Raw genomic sequence first — 15,322 nt, forward strand, 5'->3', positions numbered from 1 at the left:
CAGCTTGAGTGTTCAAGTTGGGCATCCCAACTATAGTTGGGACTAGTCCCAAGTTGAGCGTTCAAAGCATGTAGGTAGAAAGGTCCTATTATTTTTAATATTAAGGATAAATAATTTGTTTGTTTTGTTATGTCGTCTACAAGAGTTCTTTCTTTATCTCAAAAATGATTGTTGTTTTGAGGTTTTTTTTTCAAAATGAATAATATTCACTCTGAAAAAATATAAAAACAATAATTGGGCAATCCCAGTTGGGACACACCAACTTGAACACTCAAGTTGGGATCTGTACCAACTACAGTTTGGACGATTGTCAAGTTGGGACAAAACGTGTACATTGTGCGCATGTGTTTGTCAGATTGGGTCACTGGGTCAGCTGGGTTAAAGTAAACTTTAACTAAATTAAACCGGGTTATAGTCGACATTTTACTACATTTTACCCGGTACTAAAGACAAATCAATGTTGATTTCCACAACAAAGTATTCTTTAAATTTAATTGAGACATTTTTGGAGACGAAAGTAGCACGATGAGGTTAAACAAAGCTACTTAAAAACTAGTTAAAACTTCATTAACTAGTTGAATATATGCTAATATTGACCTTTGGTTGCGATATGCGCGGAGGTCATTCAAACAAAAATGGCGGACAGCTCAAACAGGTAAATTTTTAATGTTTACATTTTGACAATTAATAACGTGCCTTTTCGTGGTTTTAGTCACCAAATGACTCATCAATTGTAAGATATTCTTAAAGTGCTATTTTTTGTATTAGCCTGAGTTCGTGCTTTTGTGTGTGCGATGAAGAAATCAAGGTGTTTTGCGATTTTTGCTCGAGCAGTGGGTGAGCAGACAACATTTTTACCAGTGTTTAAATTTTTTCAAAAACGTCTGAACTGCTAACGACGTCCAGCAGTCTGTGCTATGCCCAAATTCATATTTGCAGTTGAAAATATTCTGCTTACCATGCTTACCCCAGCTTACTAATTGCCTTTCCATATCCTGCCACCACTTGTGCACTTTTTTTAAACAAAATTTTGAAGAGATAATCATAATGGGTGCATTCGTTCAGCTTCCCTGGGTCGACCCCGGTGTGTGGTGGGGTTTTTTTCCAGGACGAACGTGGGTAATTAACTGCACACGTTCGTCCTGGGAAAAGAAAAACGCCACACACCAGGGTCGACCCAGGGAAGCTAAACGAACGCACCCAACATATTTGTTGTCCTCCTCTTTTCCTTTTGACTTTTTTGAGTTAAAAAATAGATCAACCATGTTAACATTTCTCGACTCACAACAAGTCAACGAATGAAAAAGTGGTGGCAGGACACACAAATTTGTTTCCCAATAACTACCCACACTTTATGAATTTGGACCCTCCCCTGGGGCCCTGGATACAAATCTTTGCTATTTTTGAAAACATGTAATAATACTCGAGTCGTAGTCGTACTGTTTTGTTGAAAAAAAAAGGAATTTTATATATAAAAAATAGGTTTAGTTTTAAATTCTAATATTTTTAAAGTAAATTTGTAATGTTTTTTCGGCAATATATCTGAAGTGAAGTAGGTATGTGAAAATTGCATTCTAATTTGTAACAGGTACAAAAATACATTTTTTAGCAAAAACAAAAGAAGGACATGAAGGAGACAAACCAAAGACATGGAATAAAGATTTAACAATTTGTTAATTTTGTTAAGACTAAACTTTAACTATTTTGGGTTGACATGGTAATTGTTGAGCAAAGCCGAAGACAAATTGAGAGAAACATGTATCCATTTCTGCAACCACTTTAACATTTCATTCATTTTTACACAAGGGAAATGAAGGAATATCTCATTTGGGTAAATTAAATACTCTTTTATGTCATATTAAAGAATGAAAAGTTGTGGGCAGGATGCAGAAAATTATCAAAAATTGTACTAGAGCAAAACTTTTATTACGTGCGACCACGTCCAGCTTAATGTGATGGCACTCTACCATATCAACTATATCTAGCCGTTTGTTGGCAGCGGTCTCCCTATTCTGGCAATATCTTGTTTTGGGTGCTAGTCAGTAGCCATTAAACCTGGGCCCAATTTCGTGAACTGTTAAGCAGAAAATACTGCTTGGCAAACTTATTTGACAAGCAAATATTAATTAAAGGGGCACGTCACAACAATATGAAACCTCAAGTAAGTTTGACTAGTAACCGTTTCTGTTAAGCAATACTTTTTTGTGCTTAGCAAGTTGTTTTGCTATAGGTTTTATGAAATTGGGCACTTAAACATACAGGTTTTATGAAATTGGGCCCTGTAAAATGTAACTGTTGTGTCAGTATTATTTTTCTAATAATTTTGTGTGATTTTTTATTCTTAGTCCAGAGATTGTCGGTGGTGTCGTCCAGCCATCATTCTCAGACCTCGAACCTTCAAGCCCATACAAGAGGTTTATGTCGTTACCTGAGGGTAGCGATGCCTCACCTAGGAGGTCTCCTCTAGTACCTCAGATCTCCTCCCCAGTGCGGTCGGACTCACCATGGCGTGCAGGGTCTCCAGGTCGAGCTGAATCACCATGGCGTGCTGGGTCACCATCAAGATACAGGCAAGGAGCTTACACAGGATTCGCATCGCCACTAGTAAGTAGTCTTTTTTATTGTTAATGGTAAACTTGGACACTAGGTGGCAGCAGACTCACCAGGTACTCTTCTATTGTTTAGGTTGTTCTGAGCATGCTCACATTACCGAGAACAATGGATTTTATCTGGTAAGTCTGCTGCCACCTAGCATCTCAAGAGTCCCCTATTGTTATGTCATAGAACGGAATGTGTTGTCAGGAGTTCGTCTGCGGGAGATGCAACTTGAGAGTTAGAAATGAGCAAACAAGGACAGAATCTGTGTGGATCAACTATTTATTTTCAACAATCGACTGCTAGGTCCGACCATTTCGGAATCGGAGCAAGAGCTGCAATTTACTATGTTCCACAGCTTTTTATACTAACACAACATGTTTTTACTAAGAATACTGAACATGTAACATTCGATCAAACATTTACAATAAAATCCATTAACTAGTAAGGTAGCGTTTTAGCAGGTAGCGTGGCAGACAACTTCACACACTCTGCCAAAGAGGGCACTAGCGTAGACAGTGCAGGTGCGCAATGTAAACACAATTTTCTTTATGATACATCACGCACACATCAATATTATGACATAGTACTAGCAGGTGTGGCGTGCTGCACTAACCAGCCTATCGTTGAATCGGCCTACCTAAGCTGAGTTATTATTATAATTTTTTATTTGTAGATTATACTGTACAGCGCTTTGTAACTTTTGTAAAATACGCTTTATAAATATTATTTATTATTATTATGATACCTAATGCCAAACACTGATGATCAATAGCCGATAAAGCCATAATCAATTCCTATTGATCTATGTGTAATGTCAAAGCACTACTGTACATGTATGTTGTGTGTTCGAAGATTGAATACAAAGGAGAAGAGTTTCTGGTTTTGTTTTGATTTCTGTAGTGAAGATGTGTAACGTAGAGACAGTTACCAGCTCAAGCATTTTGAAGTTACTTTAAATATGTAGTTAGTGCAGCAGAGAAGAGTCTATCTTTTACTGCCAATTAAAAAGTACACTCTTCACAGTTGAATTTTAACAACTGTTTCCTTATTTCTCGTGGCATTTTGTTAAAACAAATCCACATTTTACTAGGGTGGAAATTGAACCCATGACCTTTGTTATTCTACTACTGGCCAGTATGCTTCATTTTCGAAGGCTCCAAGGCTCCAAGGCATTTTCTTCTTTGTAAATGGCACCCTATGAGGAAATTGTAAACGTTACTTGAGCATTTCAAGGGCACCAAGGCAATGACCATGGAGAACGGAGGCAATCGCCTTTGTTGACTTCGTGAAGCATCAGGTCTGCTACTACCAAGGTTGGTCAGTAGCTACAAGTAGAGGCAGTTCAAATGTTAATCTTTACGTAGCAGGCATTACATACTTGTAGCATACATTAGGCCTATAGAACTACTGAGTACTTTACAGCAGAACACAAACGTGCAGTTGCCTCGACCCTTCATATAAACCACTAACAAAAAGGAGAAACATTATGTCCAAACCTGTAGTTTTGCCAGTTAAAACACCTGAGGACAAGTCAACATTCACTCCAAGTGGTCCGGCTGGCTAGTTCAGTGATTGAAAAGCATCCATATTTAGTATGAGTTATGGACCAGTGAAAAGCTGACTGACAAGTGAATTGAAAAGCTAACTGGTCCTGCTGGCCATTTACTGAAAACGTTAAGGGCAAACCCTGCTGTACTCTTACTCTAAAACTGGAAAGCAGATAAATGGGTGCTATACAAGGCTATTAAGAACAGCTCTTAATATCCACTGGAACCAACATATGATTAACAAAGTCCTATATGGGAACCTACCCAAGCTATCAACAAAAGTCAGACTTACAAGGATGTGTTTTGCTAGCCACTGCTACAGGAGCAAAGACGAACCAGTGTCCAATATTGTTCTGTGGACCCCTAAGCATGGGAGGAGGAAACCTGGTAGACCGGCACTAACTTACACTGACATTCTTAAAATGGACACGGGACTTGAATTGATTCATACTTCAAGTCGGCAATGGGGGGCAGAAAGGCTTGGGGAACCATCATGATTCAAGGACATCACTCTAATTAAGCAAGTAAGCTGCTGTACACTTCTGAAGTGTGTAGAATAATAGGAGCCCATTCCCCAGTCCCAAAAGCCATTTTACATGATTTTTCAAAATGTCAAAATCTAATCTGAGCTACAGGTGAAGGGACTGCACAGGTTTCTTACATACTGCAGCAAATTGCTGTGAAACGCAGTTAAAATCATGCCATTGACCATCAACAGTCGGATTGGTCGAATCCTTCCTCATGATTGCGCAACATTCATCATTACGCTGGGGTTGATTATCAGCCCAATTGGTATACTCAACTTTCTTTACTCCATCAAAGCACTGCCAAATATAATCTCCAGCATCAATACAATTGATCCAAGCAATGCCGTATTGAGGAAACTCATGATTTCCGAAAGGAATTAAATCCACAAGGAAATCTGTCTCTTGGTCGGAGCCGGGAGCTGCTAAATAACTTCCAAGTCTCTGACACTTGTCTTTAGCGTCACTGAAGGTGAAGCGTTGAGTCGTGATGTTGTAGCAGTTGTCTCCCCAACGTTTCCAGAAGGGTGGGCAGTTACCTGTGATTTTACTGTAACAGATATCATCAAGTTGCATTAATGGACAAAGAGTTGTCAAAATGAGAAGTTGTGCAAGTTTCATCTTCAATAGTTTTAGGAGTAACACTGGCTTAGAACTCATTCAATAACATTGACATCCTTTTTTGAGGTTGAAAAAGGTCGACTGAAGAATTTTCACAGAAAGCACACTGCCTGCCTTGCTTTGATGAAATGCTTAGATCTCAAAAGTTTACTGACATATGAAAGTATTCTGTATGCCAGTAAAGAACTTTCAATCCCAGTTTGTTGTGTAGCTCTGATCTAGTACATGTACATAAAGACACACTTGATGCTAGACTATGGTAGAAGGTATTTTGCAATGGTGATCTGTGTGGCAATTTAATGATACTGAAGGCTTCATATTACCAGTACAAGCAAATTTACCTTCCATGCGCAGTATGCAAAGTCACAGGCAGTTTTAACAATCAAATTGTTGTTCAAGGAACTGTAGTCAAATTGGCTGCAACCAAGCGTTTCCTTTGAAAAATGACCTTCATTAAAATGAAGGCAGTCTAATTAAAGGAGCACGTTGCCTTGGATCGGACGAGTTGGTCTATACAAAAGCGTTTGTAACTGTTTGTTATAAAATGCATATGGTTAGAAAGATAATTTAAAAGTAGAATACAATGATCCACACAAGTTTGCCTCGAAATTGCATAGTTTTCTTTTTACTGTGTGAACTAACACGGTCGGCCATTTATGGGAGTCAAAAATTTGACTCCCATAAATGGCCGACCGTGTTAGTCGACGAGGTAAAAGGAAAACCGTGCAATTTCGAGGCATGTTTGTGTGGATCATTGTATTCTACTTTTACAGCATCTTTCTACCCATATGCATATTATAACAAACGCTTTTCAAAGACCAACTCGACCGATCCAAGGCCGCATGTTCCTTTAAGGCAAGTTAAAGTATGTGTATTGTACTGTAGTTTGAACCAAAGGTTTGGGAACTTTTGACAGTCTAGAAATACTAAATGGGAACTGTCTTGCGATTTGGCACTTCCAATTGTGTGAATGATTACCATACAGGTTCATTAGTGAGGGACACAAAGAAAGAAATTAGTTTCAATGTCAGGACTCCAAATTGCAGGGAAACATCACGTGACATTGCAGGGTTTGGACACAGTTTAAAGTCACCTGGAAATATATATTTTTTTTCAAACATTAGAGCATAATTATGTTTATGAACAATAAAAATATATTTTTAGTAGTTGTTTGTAATGATTTATATGTTTGTAACGAAATTGCTTAACGAAAAATAGATAAAGTTTTTTGGGGGTGAATCCGCCTACCCCTTTTGTGATGTCAATCGAAGCTGACTTTGCCTTCATTGCGCAGTATGCAAAGTCACAGGCAGTTTTAACAATCAAATTGTTGTTCAAGGAACTGTAGTCAAATTGGCTGCAACCAAGCGTTTCCTTTGAAAAATGGCCTTCATTAAAATGAAGGCAGTCTAATTAAAGGAGCACGTTGCCTTGGATCGGACGAGTTGGTCTATACAAAAGCGTTTGTAACTGTTTGTTATAAAATGCATATGGTTAGAAAGATAATTTAAAAGTAGAATACAATGATCCACACAAGTTTGCCTCGAAATTGCATAGTTTTCTTTTTACTGTGTGAACTAACACGGTCGGCCATTTATGGGAGTCAAAAATTTGACTCCCATAAATGGCCGACCGTGTTAGTCGACGAGGTAAAAGGAAAACCGTGCAATTTCGAGGCATGTTTGTGTGGATCATTGTATTCTACTTTTACAGCATCTTTCTACCCATATGCATATTATAACAAACGCTTTTCAAAGACCAACTCGACCGATCCAAGGCCACGTGTTCCTTTAAGGCAAGTTAAAGTATGTGTATTGTACTGTAGTTTGAACCAAAGGTTTGGGAACTTTTGACAGTCTAGAAATACTAAATGGGAACTGTCTTGCGATTTGGCACTTCCAATTGTGTGAATGATTACCATACAGGTTCATTAGTGAGGGACACAAAGAAAGAAATTAGTTTCAATGTCAGGACTCCAAATTGCAGGGAAACATCACGTGACATTGCAGGGTTTGGACACAGTTTAAAGTCACCTGGAAATATATATTTTTTTTCAAACATTAGAGCATAATTATGTTTATGAACAATAAAAATATATTTTTAGTAGTTGTTTGTAATGATTTATATGTTTGTAACGAAATTGCTTAACGAAAAATAGATAAAGTTTTTTGGGGGTGAATCCGCCTACCCCTTTTGTGATGTCAATCGAAGCTGACTTTGCCTCAATCGAACATCAAACACATGTACATGTACGTGCAAGTACATGCATGTCCTAGTCATGAGTTTGTATGTTTTGAAAAAAGGTTTATTTCTTGCATTTTTCCGGCAATGTCGACCACGTGTATTGCTGCTGGATGCAGCAAAACAACTTAAGATGGGGTCAGTTTGCAAAGTGGTACGCTCCGATGTCTGTGCGGCCCCTAACCAGCGCTGTGCAGCATACACTTTGATCAACACAGTAATCAACACCCTCTCTGTGGGTTTCTACAGTGTAACTGGTTGGAGAAAGACCACTCCATGCTCCTTCTGTTCCTTTCTTGAGATACCCAACACAGTAATCAAGCCCTTCTCTGTGGGTTAAACTGCTTGAAAAAAGACTATTCTATGCCCCTTCTTCCCACACTAATAGGAAATCTTCTTTCTTTTTTGTATCATGACTGAGTGGAATTTGAAGATCACTGCCCCAGATTGCAGGAAAGCACGGATTATTTGCTCAACTCTCTGGGTGATAAAACAAATCGTGTCCAAATTTAAATTTCATGGGTATCCTCGGGAATTCTAGTTGCCATGGTAATCTCTTGAAAAGGACTTGATCATGAAATTGTTGTTGATTCGCTGGGAGTTCTGTTGGTACTACAGTGATAAAAGCAAAACTGTGCTAAGCTTTAGCTCGTAGCATTGTTTTTTAGCATTCTAATTTAATAAACAAATTCCCTACAAACAGTACTTAGCCTATTAAATGGATCTGCCGTCGATTTCACAAAGAGTTAGGACTCGTCTTATCTCGAGTTAGGACGAGTAACTCGTCTTAACTTAGGATTAATCTTAAGGTCTGCATGCTACAGTGCAGGGTTGGGACTCGTCCTAAGTCCTAAGATTAGTCTTAAGTTAGGAAGAGTATTTTTGAAATCGACGGCTGTACTCCTAAATCGTAGACTCATTTAACAGGCAACTGCCTCAATTGCACAGTGTTATGGAAGGTACGCAATTGCAAGTGTTCAAGTTAAAGTTTATAAACAGTTCTGTTTAACCTTAGAAAAATCCTGTTTAAAGGTAAACAATAGATCTTGGTAACTTCTTGGAAAAAATATTGACCTTAAAAAACCTTACACTACTTGGTACAGTTGGTACTATCACCACAGTTGATAGTTAAACTATTTTTAGAAAGTATTTCAAAGTGTTTTCACCCCAAAACATATGAATCTAAGAAATGCTTCATTGCTAAATTTTCTGAGGGTTGGTGTCTATTCATGACTTCTGCGGCCAGAGATGGGGTTGGCACCCGCATTTCTACAAACCAGCAAATTTCAACTACATGTATGTGCAAGGAATTGTACAAAGTGTTCGCTCTACATGAATATTTCTTCTTTTCAATTGCAGAAACTGGTGAACGTGTTTAGGAATTAATCATTAATTGAAATATTTGCACTATTGAAAACATATTGACAGCTCCATATATGATTAAGGACAAAGCAATAATGGCAAAAGTATATTGCTCAAGGACACTAAGTGTCACGACTGGAACTCAAACCCACACTCTGCTGTTCAGAAACACCAGAGCTTGAGTCCAATGCTCTTAACCGCTCAGCCACAACATCCCCCAAGGAAATTAGGTTCTAACAGGCTCTACTTACTCCCAATCCTGTCTAAACCTGGATGCATTGTCAATGGCATTCCAATCTGCAGGCCTGATACTTCACAGAGTCAACCAAGGCGATTGCCTCCATGCCTTCGTGCCTTGTTTACAATTTCCCCATGAAGTGCCCTTTTCCAAGGAGAAAATGCCTTGGTGCCCTTGCCCCTTCAAAAACGAAGCATACAATACAGGCCTGAATCTGAAACACCAGAACTATGGATTCAGCTGGGTTCTTTATCATACAGCCACGTCCATACCGATTTAAAAAAAAACATGACCTCATACCACTCTATTGTTAAAATGGTGTAATGCTTTAAACCTTTCATTTTTCTCAGGAAAGAAATATTCAGACAATTTCTTTAATTCATACCTTTGTCTGCCTTGTGAAACAAATTATTTTAATTTTCTCAAGATAAAAAAAATATCATTCCCTTTGATCAACTTTAGCACATGGGGAAACTGTTCCTAATTGCCTATCACTCAAAAAGGTGGAACTGCTCAAAAATATAGGGTGGCTCTACATTTGTAAAATATATGCATCAAAGATGTTATCAGCATTGACCTTGCCTAGGGCTGTAGTTTTATTGTATTAAAAAACCCTGAATTTACAATGCCTTCTAGAATGTCTGACGAATTCATCCCATTATTAATTTATGAAATATTTATGAGAAATACTAGAAGCTCTTGTGTAGCAGTGCATGTTTTGTGTCTGAGCCTTTGATCAGTATGCCTTGTTTAGATCCAGTGCATGTATCCACTCACTGTTATAACAAGCTAGATGAGGAAATGCACAAAACGTGACCCATTAAGAAAAAAAATGCACTGCACATAAGGTTTGTGTGTGTGGGAGTGTGTTTTTGTGGCTAGCGTATCGGCACGTGGCGTATCATTTCTAAGAGGATGTTTGATCCAGTGTTTTGTTTTCATCGACTGTGTATGAATGCTTCTCAGTGGTTGGGTACATTTTGTTAGTTGCAGACTTCTTCATCATCTTGTATTTGAGCAGAATAAACCACAATTGTAAATACCAAGGTTTGATAGATTGGAATTGATGGAAAGATGTTACCATAGCAACATGGTGTATTTCAGATGGGATGCATATATTTAGATTGCGACTATAAGTGTCGGTGAGAGTACAACTTTTCCACAGTGGAATAAACTCCCTCTAGGATCAAGTTACCCGACCAGCTTTCAAAAAAGTGTTTACCGGCGTGTCGTATTCGCCAAGTGCGTGTTTGTTTAGACATTTTCTTGAGGACTTTCTCGTTGGATGCTGGCAGTTTGACGGGCAGCTGATGAAATCGTCAATTCTAGCTCAGACCTTGTTTTTGTTTGGAGTTGCTAAACGTGATCTCTGTACTCATCAAAATCTTGCTTGACGTGGTCCTTTTGACGTGGTTAACCTGTCCTTTTGACGTGGTTAACCTGTCCTTTTGACGTGGTTAGCCTGTCCTTTTGGGAGGAGCTTGAGGAGGACTTAAGATATTTGTAGTAATCAGTTGCTGGGATGGAGGTAGAAAAAGCCAGTGAAGGGAGCAGTCAGGGACCTGGAAAACAGCTTACTCATGTAAGTCAATCGTTTGTATCTACATGTAGCGACTCAAATCATAGCTTCCCTTTAAAGAATTTCTACTACTTCATTAGCTTTCAAGACGAAGTATTCTGTAAAATTCTAAAAGTTGCTCAAATAACTTCAGTTTATCTTAAATCCTTCAAAGTTTGACTCTTTGCTTGGAGTAGATTGTTGTCTTCTTCTGTATTGAAGTTTTGAAATGTTGTCCTTAAATTGACAAGACATACTTGGTCATAGTGTTAGACAGAGGGATGTATTGATGTCTTATGGACACCCTGTTGTATCTGTGAATGTGTATTGTATGTGATTAATTTTGACACCTTTTTTCCAGCAAATATAGGACACCCTTTCAACTAATCCTAGCTAAGACTTTGGCCTGGATACATAATGCGTAGGCTGAGATTCGATAAGTTCCTCTTATAAATCTTATAAACAACACATTGCATCCTTTTTCTTTAAGACATCATTTATATTCCCAACGGTTTTGTTGAACCATGTGTCACAGGATATTTTTTACATCCTCCGAGTCCTCAAGGAAACTGTACACCTCTTCTATTGACGCTATTGATGTGACCAAGCGTTTGGCAACAGGATTGAAATCAAAACGCCTCCGGGAAATCCTCTGTAGAAAATGTGCACAAGAGTGTGTTTGGCGTTGAGCATGCCGCGTTGTGTATGTAATGTGATGCATTGGATAGCTTGGAGGCGGAGGTAGTTTATATGCATGGTTTAAATAGGTTGTAATAACAGCGTCTTGACAGTGTCTTGTGGTTGTATGAAGCATGGAGCTCCATGTTTGAAGGAATCTTGAGGCAGTATGTTGTATCCATGTACTGTCATTTAGGCATACTGTTCATATGACATTTTAAAGGCATTGGACAAGTTTGGTAATTACTCAAAATAATAGCATAAAGCGTTGGTGAGTACCAACAGAGAGCTGTTAATAGTATAAAATATTGTGAGATGAATGACTCCCTCTGAAGTACTGTAGTTTTTTAGAAAGAGGTAGTTTCTCACTCAAATATTTGAATCTAAGAAAGACGTAAGGCCTGAAGCCTTTCTCGTGCATTAAAAAGCACTCCTGCCACAAGGGTGTTTTTTCTTTCAATATTTTCTTGCAACTTTGATGACCAGTTGAGTCAAAATGTTCGCAGTTTTGTTATTTTATGCATGTTGGGATGCACACAAAGTGAAAATACTAATCTTTGAGACTTTACCAAACCTGTCCAGGTTCTTTAAGGTTGTTTTGATGATTTGTAAGCAACCTGGAGGAATACACTCTTCTCTGTCTCCAAAACCTAAATTGCTTCTTCAAACTACAAACACGATACTTGCAGGGAGCAATTTCGTCCAGCAATTTTGCATAGCAAAATATTTAGACTAAGCCTCAATTTGTTTTATGCAGCCTGAAAGCTAATGTTAAGAAGCAACTTGGTGATTGAAGCATGTTGCTCTGCTTTACATACAAACATTCATAGACTAAACTCCATGCTATCCACTTGGGAGTTTGCCGAGTTCCCTTGATGGGAAGATCATCTAAACAAACAATCAGTATTGACTCATTTCATTTGGTAACCGTATGCACTGCACCGATGTGTGCATACTTAAAGCAATGTATACTCAATACTTTCCCGATTCCTGAAAACATTTCCATATGTACATTACTTGGGTGGGATTCGAACCCACAGCCTTTGCTATTGGAGAGCAGATGTATTACTTTTCAACCAATGAGATTGCCTGATGGCTACAGTTTGAATCCTATCGGCAGCGGCTACTACATTTACAAAGAAAGAAATCTGGAATATCTAAATGTTTTCTTTCTTATACAGTGTATATTAAACTTTCATCGGGGATAAATTTTAATTTGGGATTTTTTTTTAATTGTATAATGGTCAGTACTTTCCCAAGTTCTGTGAAAAAAATTACAGGCAAATTATTGAGGTGGGATTCAAACGCATAACCTTTGCTTCAAGAGCAGTGTCTCACTAACTAGACCACACAAATTCCCTGATAGCTAGAGGCAGTTCTAGACTTCTATATTTAAGCAGCGAGTACCGCAACGATTGAATAAATTTTAAATAAAATGCTCTCTGATTAACAAATTGAATGAAAATATACAATGTGAGAATATACAATTACTGAGTGTTTACCAAACGACTCCAAAAGAAACCAAAATTGAAAAAGACAATACATACAGGAACCAAATGCAAATCCTGAACGTAGGTAATTGATGTCAAGGTCTCAAACTTATCACGTACGCACGTATGTCGGTCATGGCTAGTCCTTTGATGTTAGAGGAAGTAATTAACACATTTACAGTTGCTACAACAACACTTTGCGTGTATGGTGCTTTTATCAAATGGCATAAGAACACAGGATCGTGTTCCTGGAGGCTGGGTACACACTGACCTTTTATAAAATAAAAAAATAGGTTTAGATGACTCTAGCCTACTGACCATGCCTACATGTACTTCAAAAGCAACCTATCTACTAGTATTTTATCAACAGTTATTTCCTCAAGGCCATTCACCTACTCGTATGCAAACTTCCTCATTAGACATGGAATGCTGTGTTGCCTTTTAAAAAGAAACTTTGAACAAACCAGCTCGAATTGTACTAGTTAAAGGCAAAGTATACCGTCTGATTGTTTTTTCGTAGATTACAATATGCAATAAAACTAACATCTGAATTGTTGTTGACAGGGAGAATTGTTCCTACAGGAATACCCAATCTGAGAAGCGTAATCGTGGTAATGCTTCTCATTATTAAAATTGTGGGGCATAAAACTTACTATCAAATGCTGCTGTAGACTTTTAACCTTTTTATTGCCATTAATTTTCACATTCTACAATGGGTGCGTTCGTTTAGCTCCCCTGGGTCTACCCCGGTGTGTGGCGGTTGTTTTTTTCCAGGAAGAACGTGGGTAATTATCTGCACACGCTCGTCCTGGAAATAAAAAATCCACACACCGGGGTCGACCCAGGGAAGCTAAACGAACGCACCCAATATCTCTTATCACTGGTAAATGCAGCCCAAGGGTTGCCCGGGAGTTCTTTACTCCACGTTACCCCGGCGCACTTTCACACTGTCCCTGCCTAGGTCCCTATTCCATGGGGTTCCGGGTGCAGGTTTCAAGAACACCTCGGAGGGTATTTACCGCTTAACCCTACTCCAGAGCAGGGGTGACTATTCCCTGGGGAATGCTCATCCATTTGCCAGAAGTGGGGGGGGGGGAGGTGGGGGTTGGCAGACAGGGGTAAAGCGATCATCTATAGTTGAAAAAGACCAGCCGTTATACCCCGGGCCCACCCCAGGGGAAAAGAGTAGTGTGATGGGCTTTATGCATCCTTGCCTAAATTATGTTTGATACATGGTGCAATATATTGTCTGGTTAATGTATCCTTCCTTGCTCCTGTAGCTACATTACACAATGTTACTGTCCCCAGTACATGCAATTGCACGAAGTAATGTAATTAGGGCTAGCATGTAAATGACATGCCACTCAAAGGTAGGGTCGTACTAGATTGTTGTTTTTGTCAATGTACAAGGCTGATTATTAGGCGAAATTATGAAGAAAGATAATAAAAGTCTCATTTGAAAATTTCAGCTGAATAAAGTCCTACTATACGAGTCAAGAAAATGCAGTATATTTTAGCTATGTAAGTCTTTGTCAAGCAAACTGGCGCTCAGTATTTAGCAGTGATGTTGTTGTTAGCTACTCATGTGAAAACACCCATAGTTTACTTTAGGCCAAATTTGCTTGAATAATTGCATACAGTACATTAGTTACTTCCTTTGTGCTTAATTTCCACAGTGTGATTATTGAGTGAGTTATTGCATTATTAGTGTCTTCATTTGACTCGTGGTGCAGAACTCTTCAGTATAGAACCTTTCTTATTTTGAGGCGGGGGTTGTACATGTACATTGTAGGCTGTAGAATTTGTAATAAGACATCTTCATGTCAAGTGCGATACTCTGGCATTTTTATGCTTTTATACAACTGTCCCCCCTGAGGGACCAAGATGAAAACTCATTATCATGTTACCATGGTTACCTTCATAAATAACTAAACATGCGAACCGAACCAAAATATCATTGTATCAAAAACTAATTAGTATAGACCCATGGGACTCCATGTACTACATGATGTGTGCAATCTCAGTGGGTAACTACTGTCAAAGGGTGAAACAAAGCTTTGTGTTTTTTTCAGGTACATCATTTACACATGAGAAAATTTAATTAGCTGTTGCAAAATGCAAACAATTTTTAATGGCCTGACGTGTCAAACCTATGTTAGCAGAGTATTTGTCTTTTAGCCTTCCAGAAAGACTGCTAGGATCAAAACATCAGGCCATTAACTGTTCTTTACATCAATTAAATGGGGGGGGGGGGTTACAGGATTAGTAGAGCTGACAAAATCTAGTTGCATTAAGAGAAGGCAAGTTTAAATGATAATTTTCTCTTTTTTAAAGAGTGGAGTGAAATGCTTACAACTTGCAATTTTTTGGATAAAAAGACCTTATTAAATTGTAATCGGGGTGAATGATGGCATACACACATGAAGTGTTTGCTTGGGGGGGGGGGGGGGTCGTCCCTGTTTGAA

The 15,322-nt window shown here is 38.5% G+C and overlaps 1 protein-coding gene across 6 annotated transcripts in view; it reads left to right on the forward strand.

Moving 5' to 3' along the window:
- The window catches only part of LOC139949732 (PAS domain-containing serine/threonine-protein kinase-like), a 66,112-nt gene that overhangs the window by 4,629 nt on the left and 46,161 nt on the right, over positions 1-15,322 (forward strand). For 4 of the 6 annotated variants that reach the window (XM_071948246.1, XM_071948242.1, XM_071948244.1 and 1 more), the window contains exons 1-2: positions 645-655; positions 2,346-2,604. In XM_071948246.1, coding sequence (XP_071804347.1) covers positions 2,419-2,604 — 186 coding nt within the window. In that variant the 5' untranslated portion in view covers positions 645-655; positions 2,346-2,418. Of the gene's footprint in view, positions 1-644; positions 656-2,345; positions 2,605-10,464; positions 10,714-15,322 lie in introns of those variants that run through there. The other 2 variants (XM_071948243.1, XM_071948247.1) reach the window with 2 other exon arrangements.

Source organism: Asterias amurensis, chromosome 17 (genome assembly GCF_032118995.1).
Source record: "Asterias amurensis chromosome 17, ASM3211899v1".
NCBI lineage: Eukaryota > Metazoa > Echinodermata > Asteroidea > Forcipulatida > Asteriidae > Asterias > Asterias amurensis.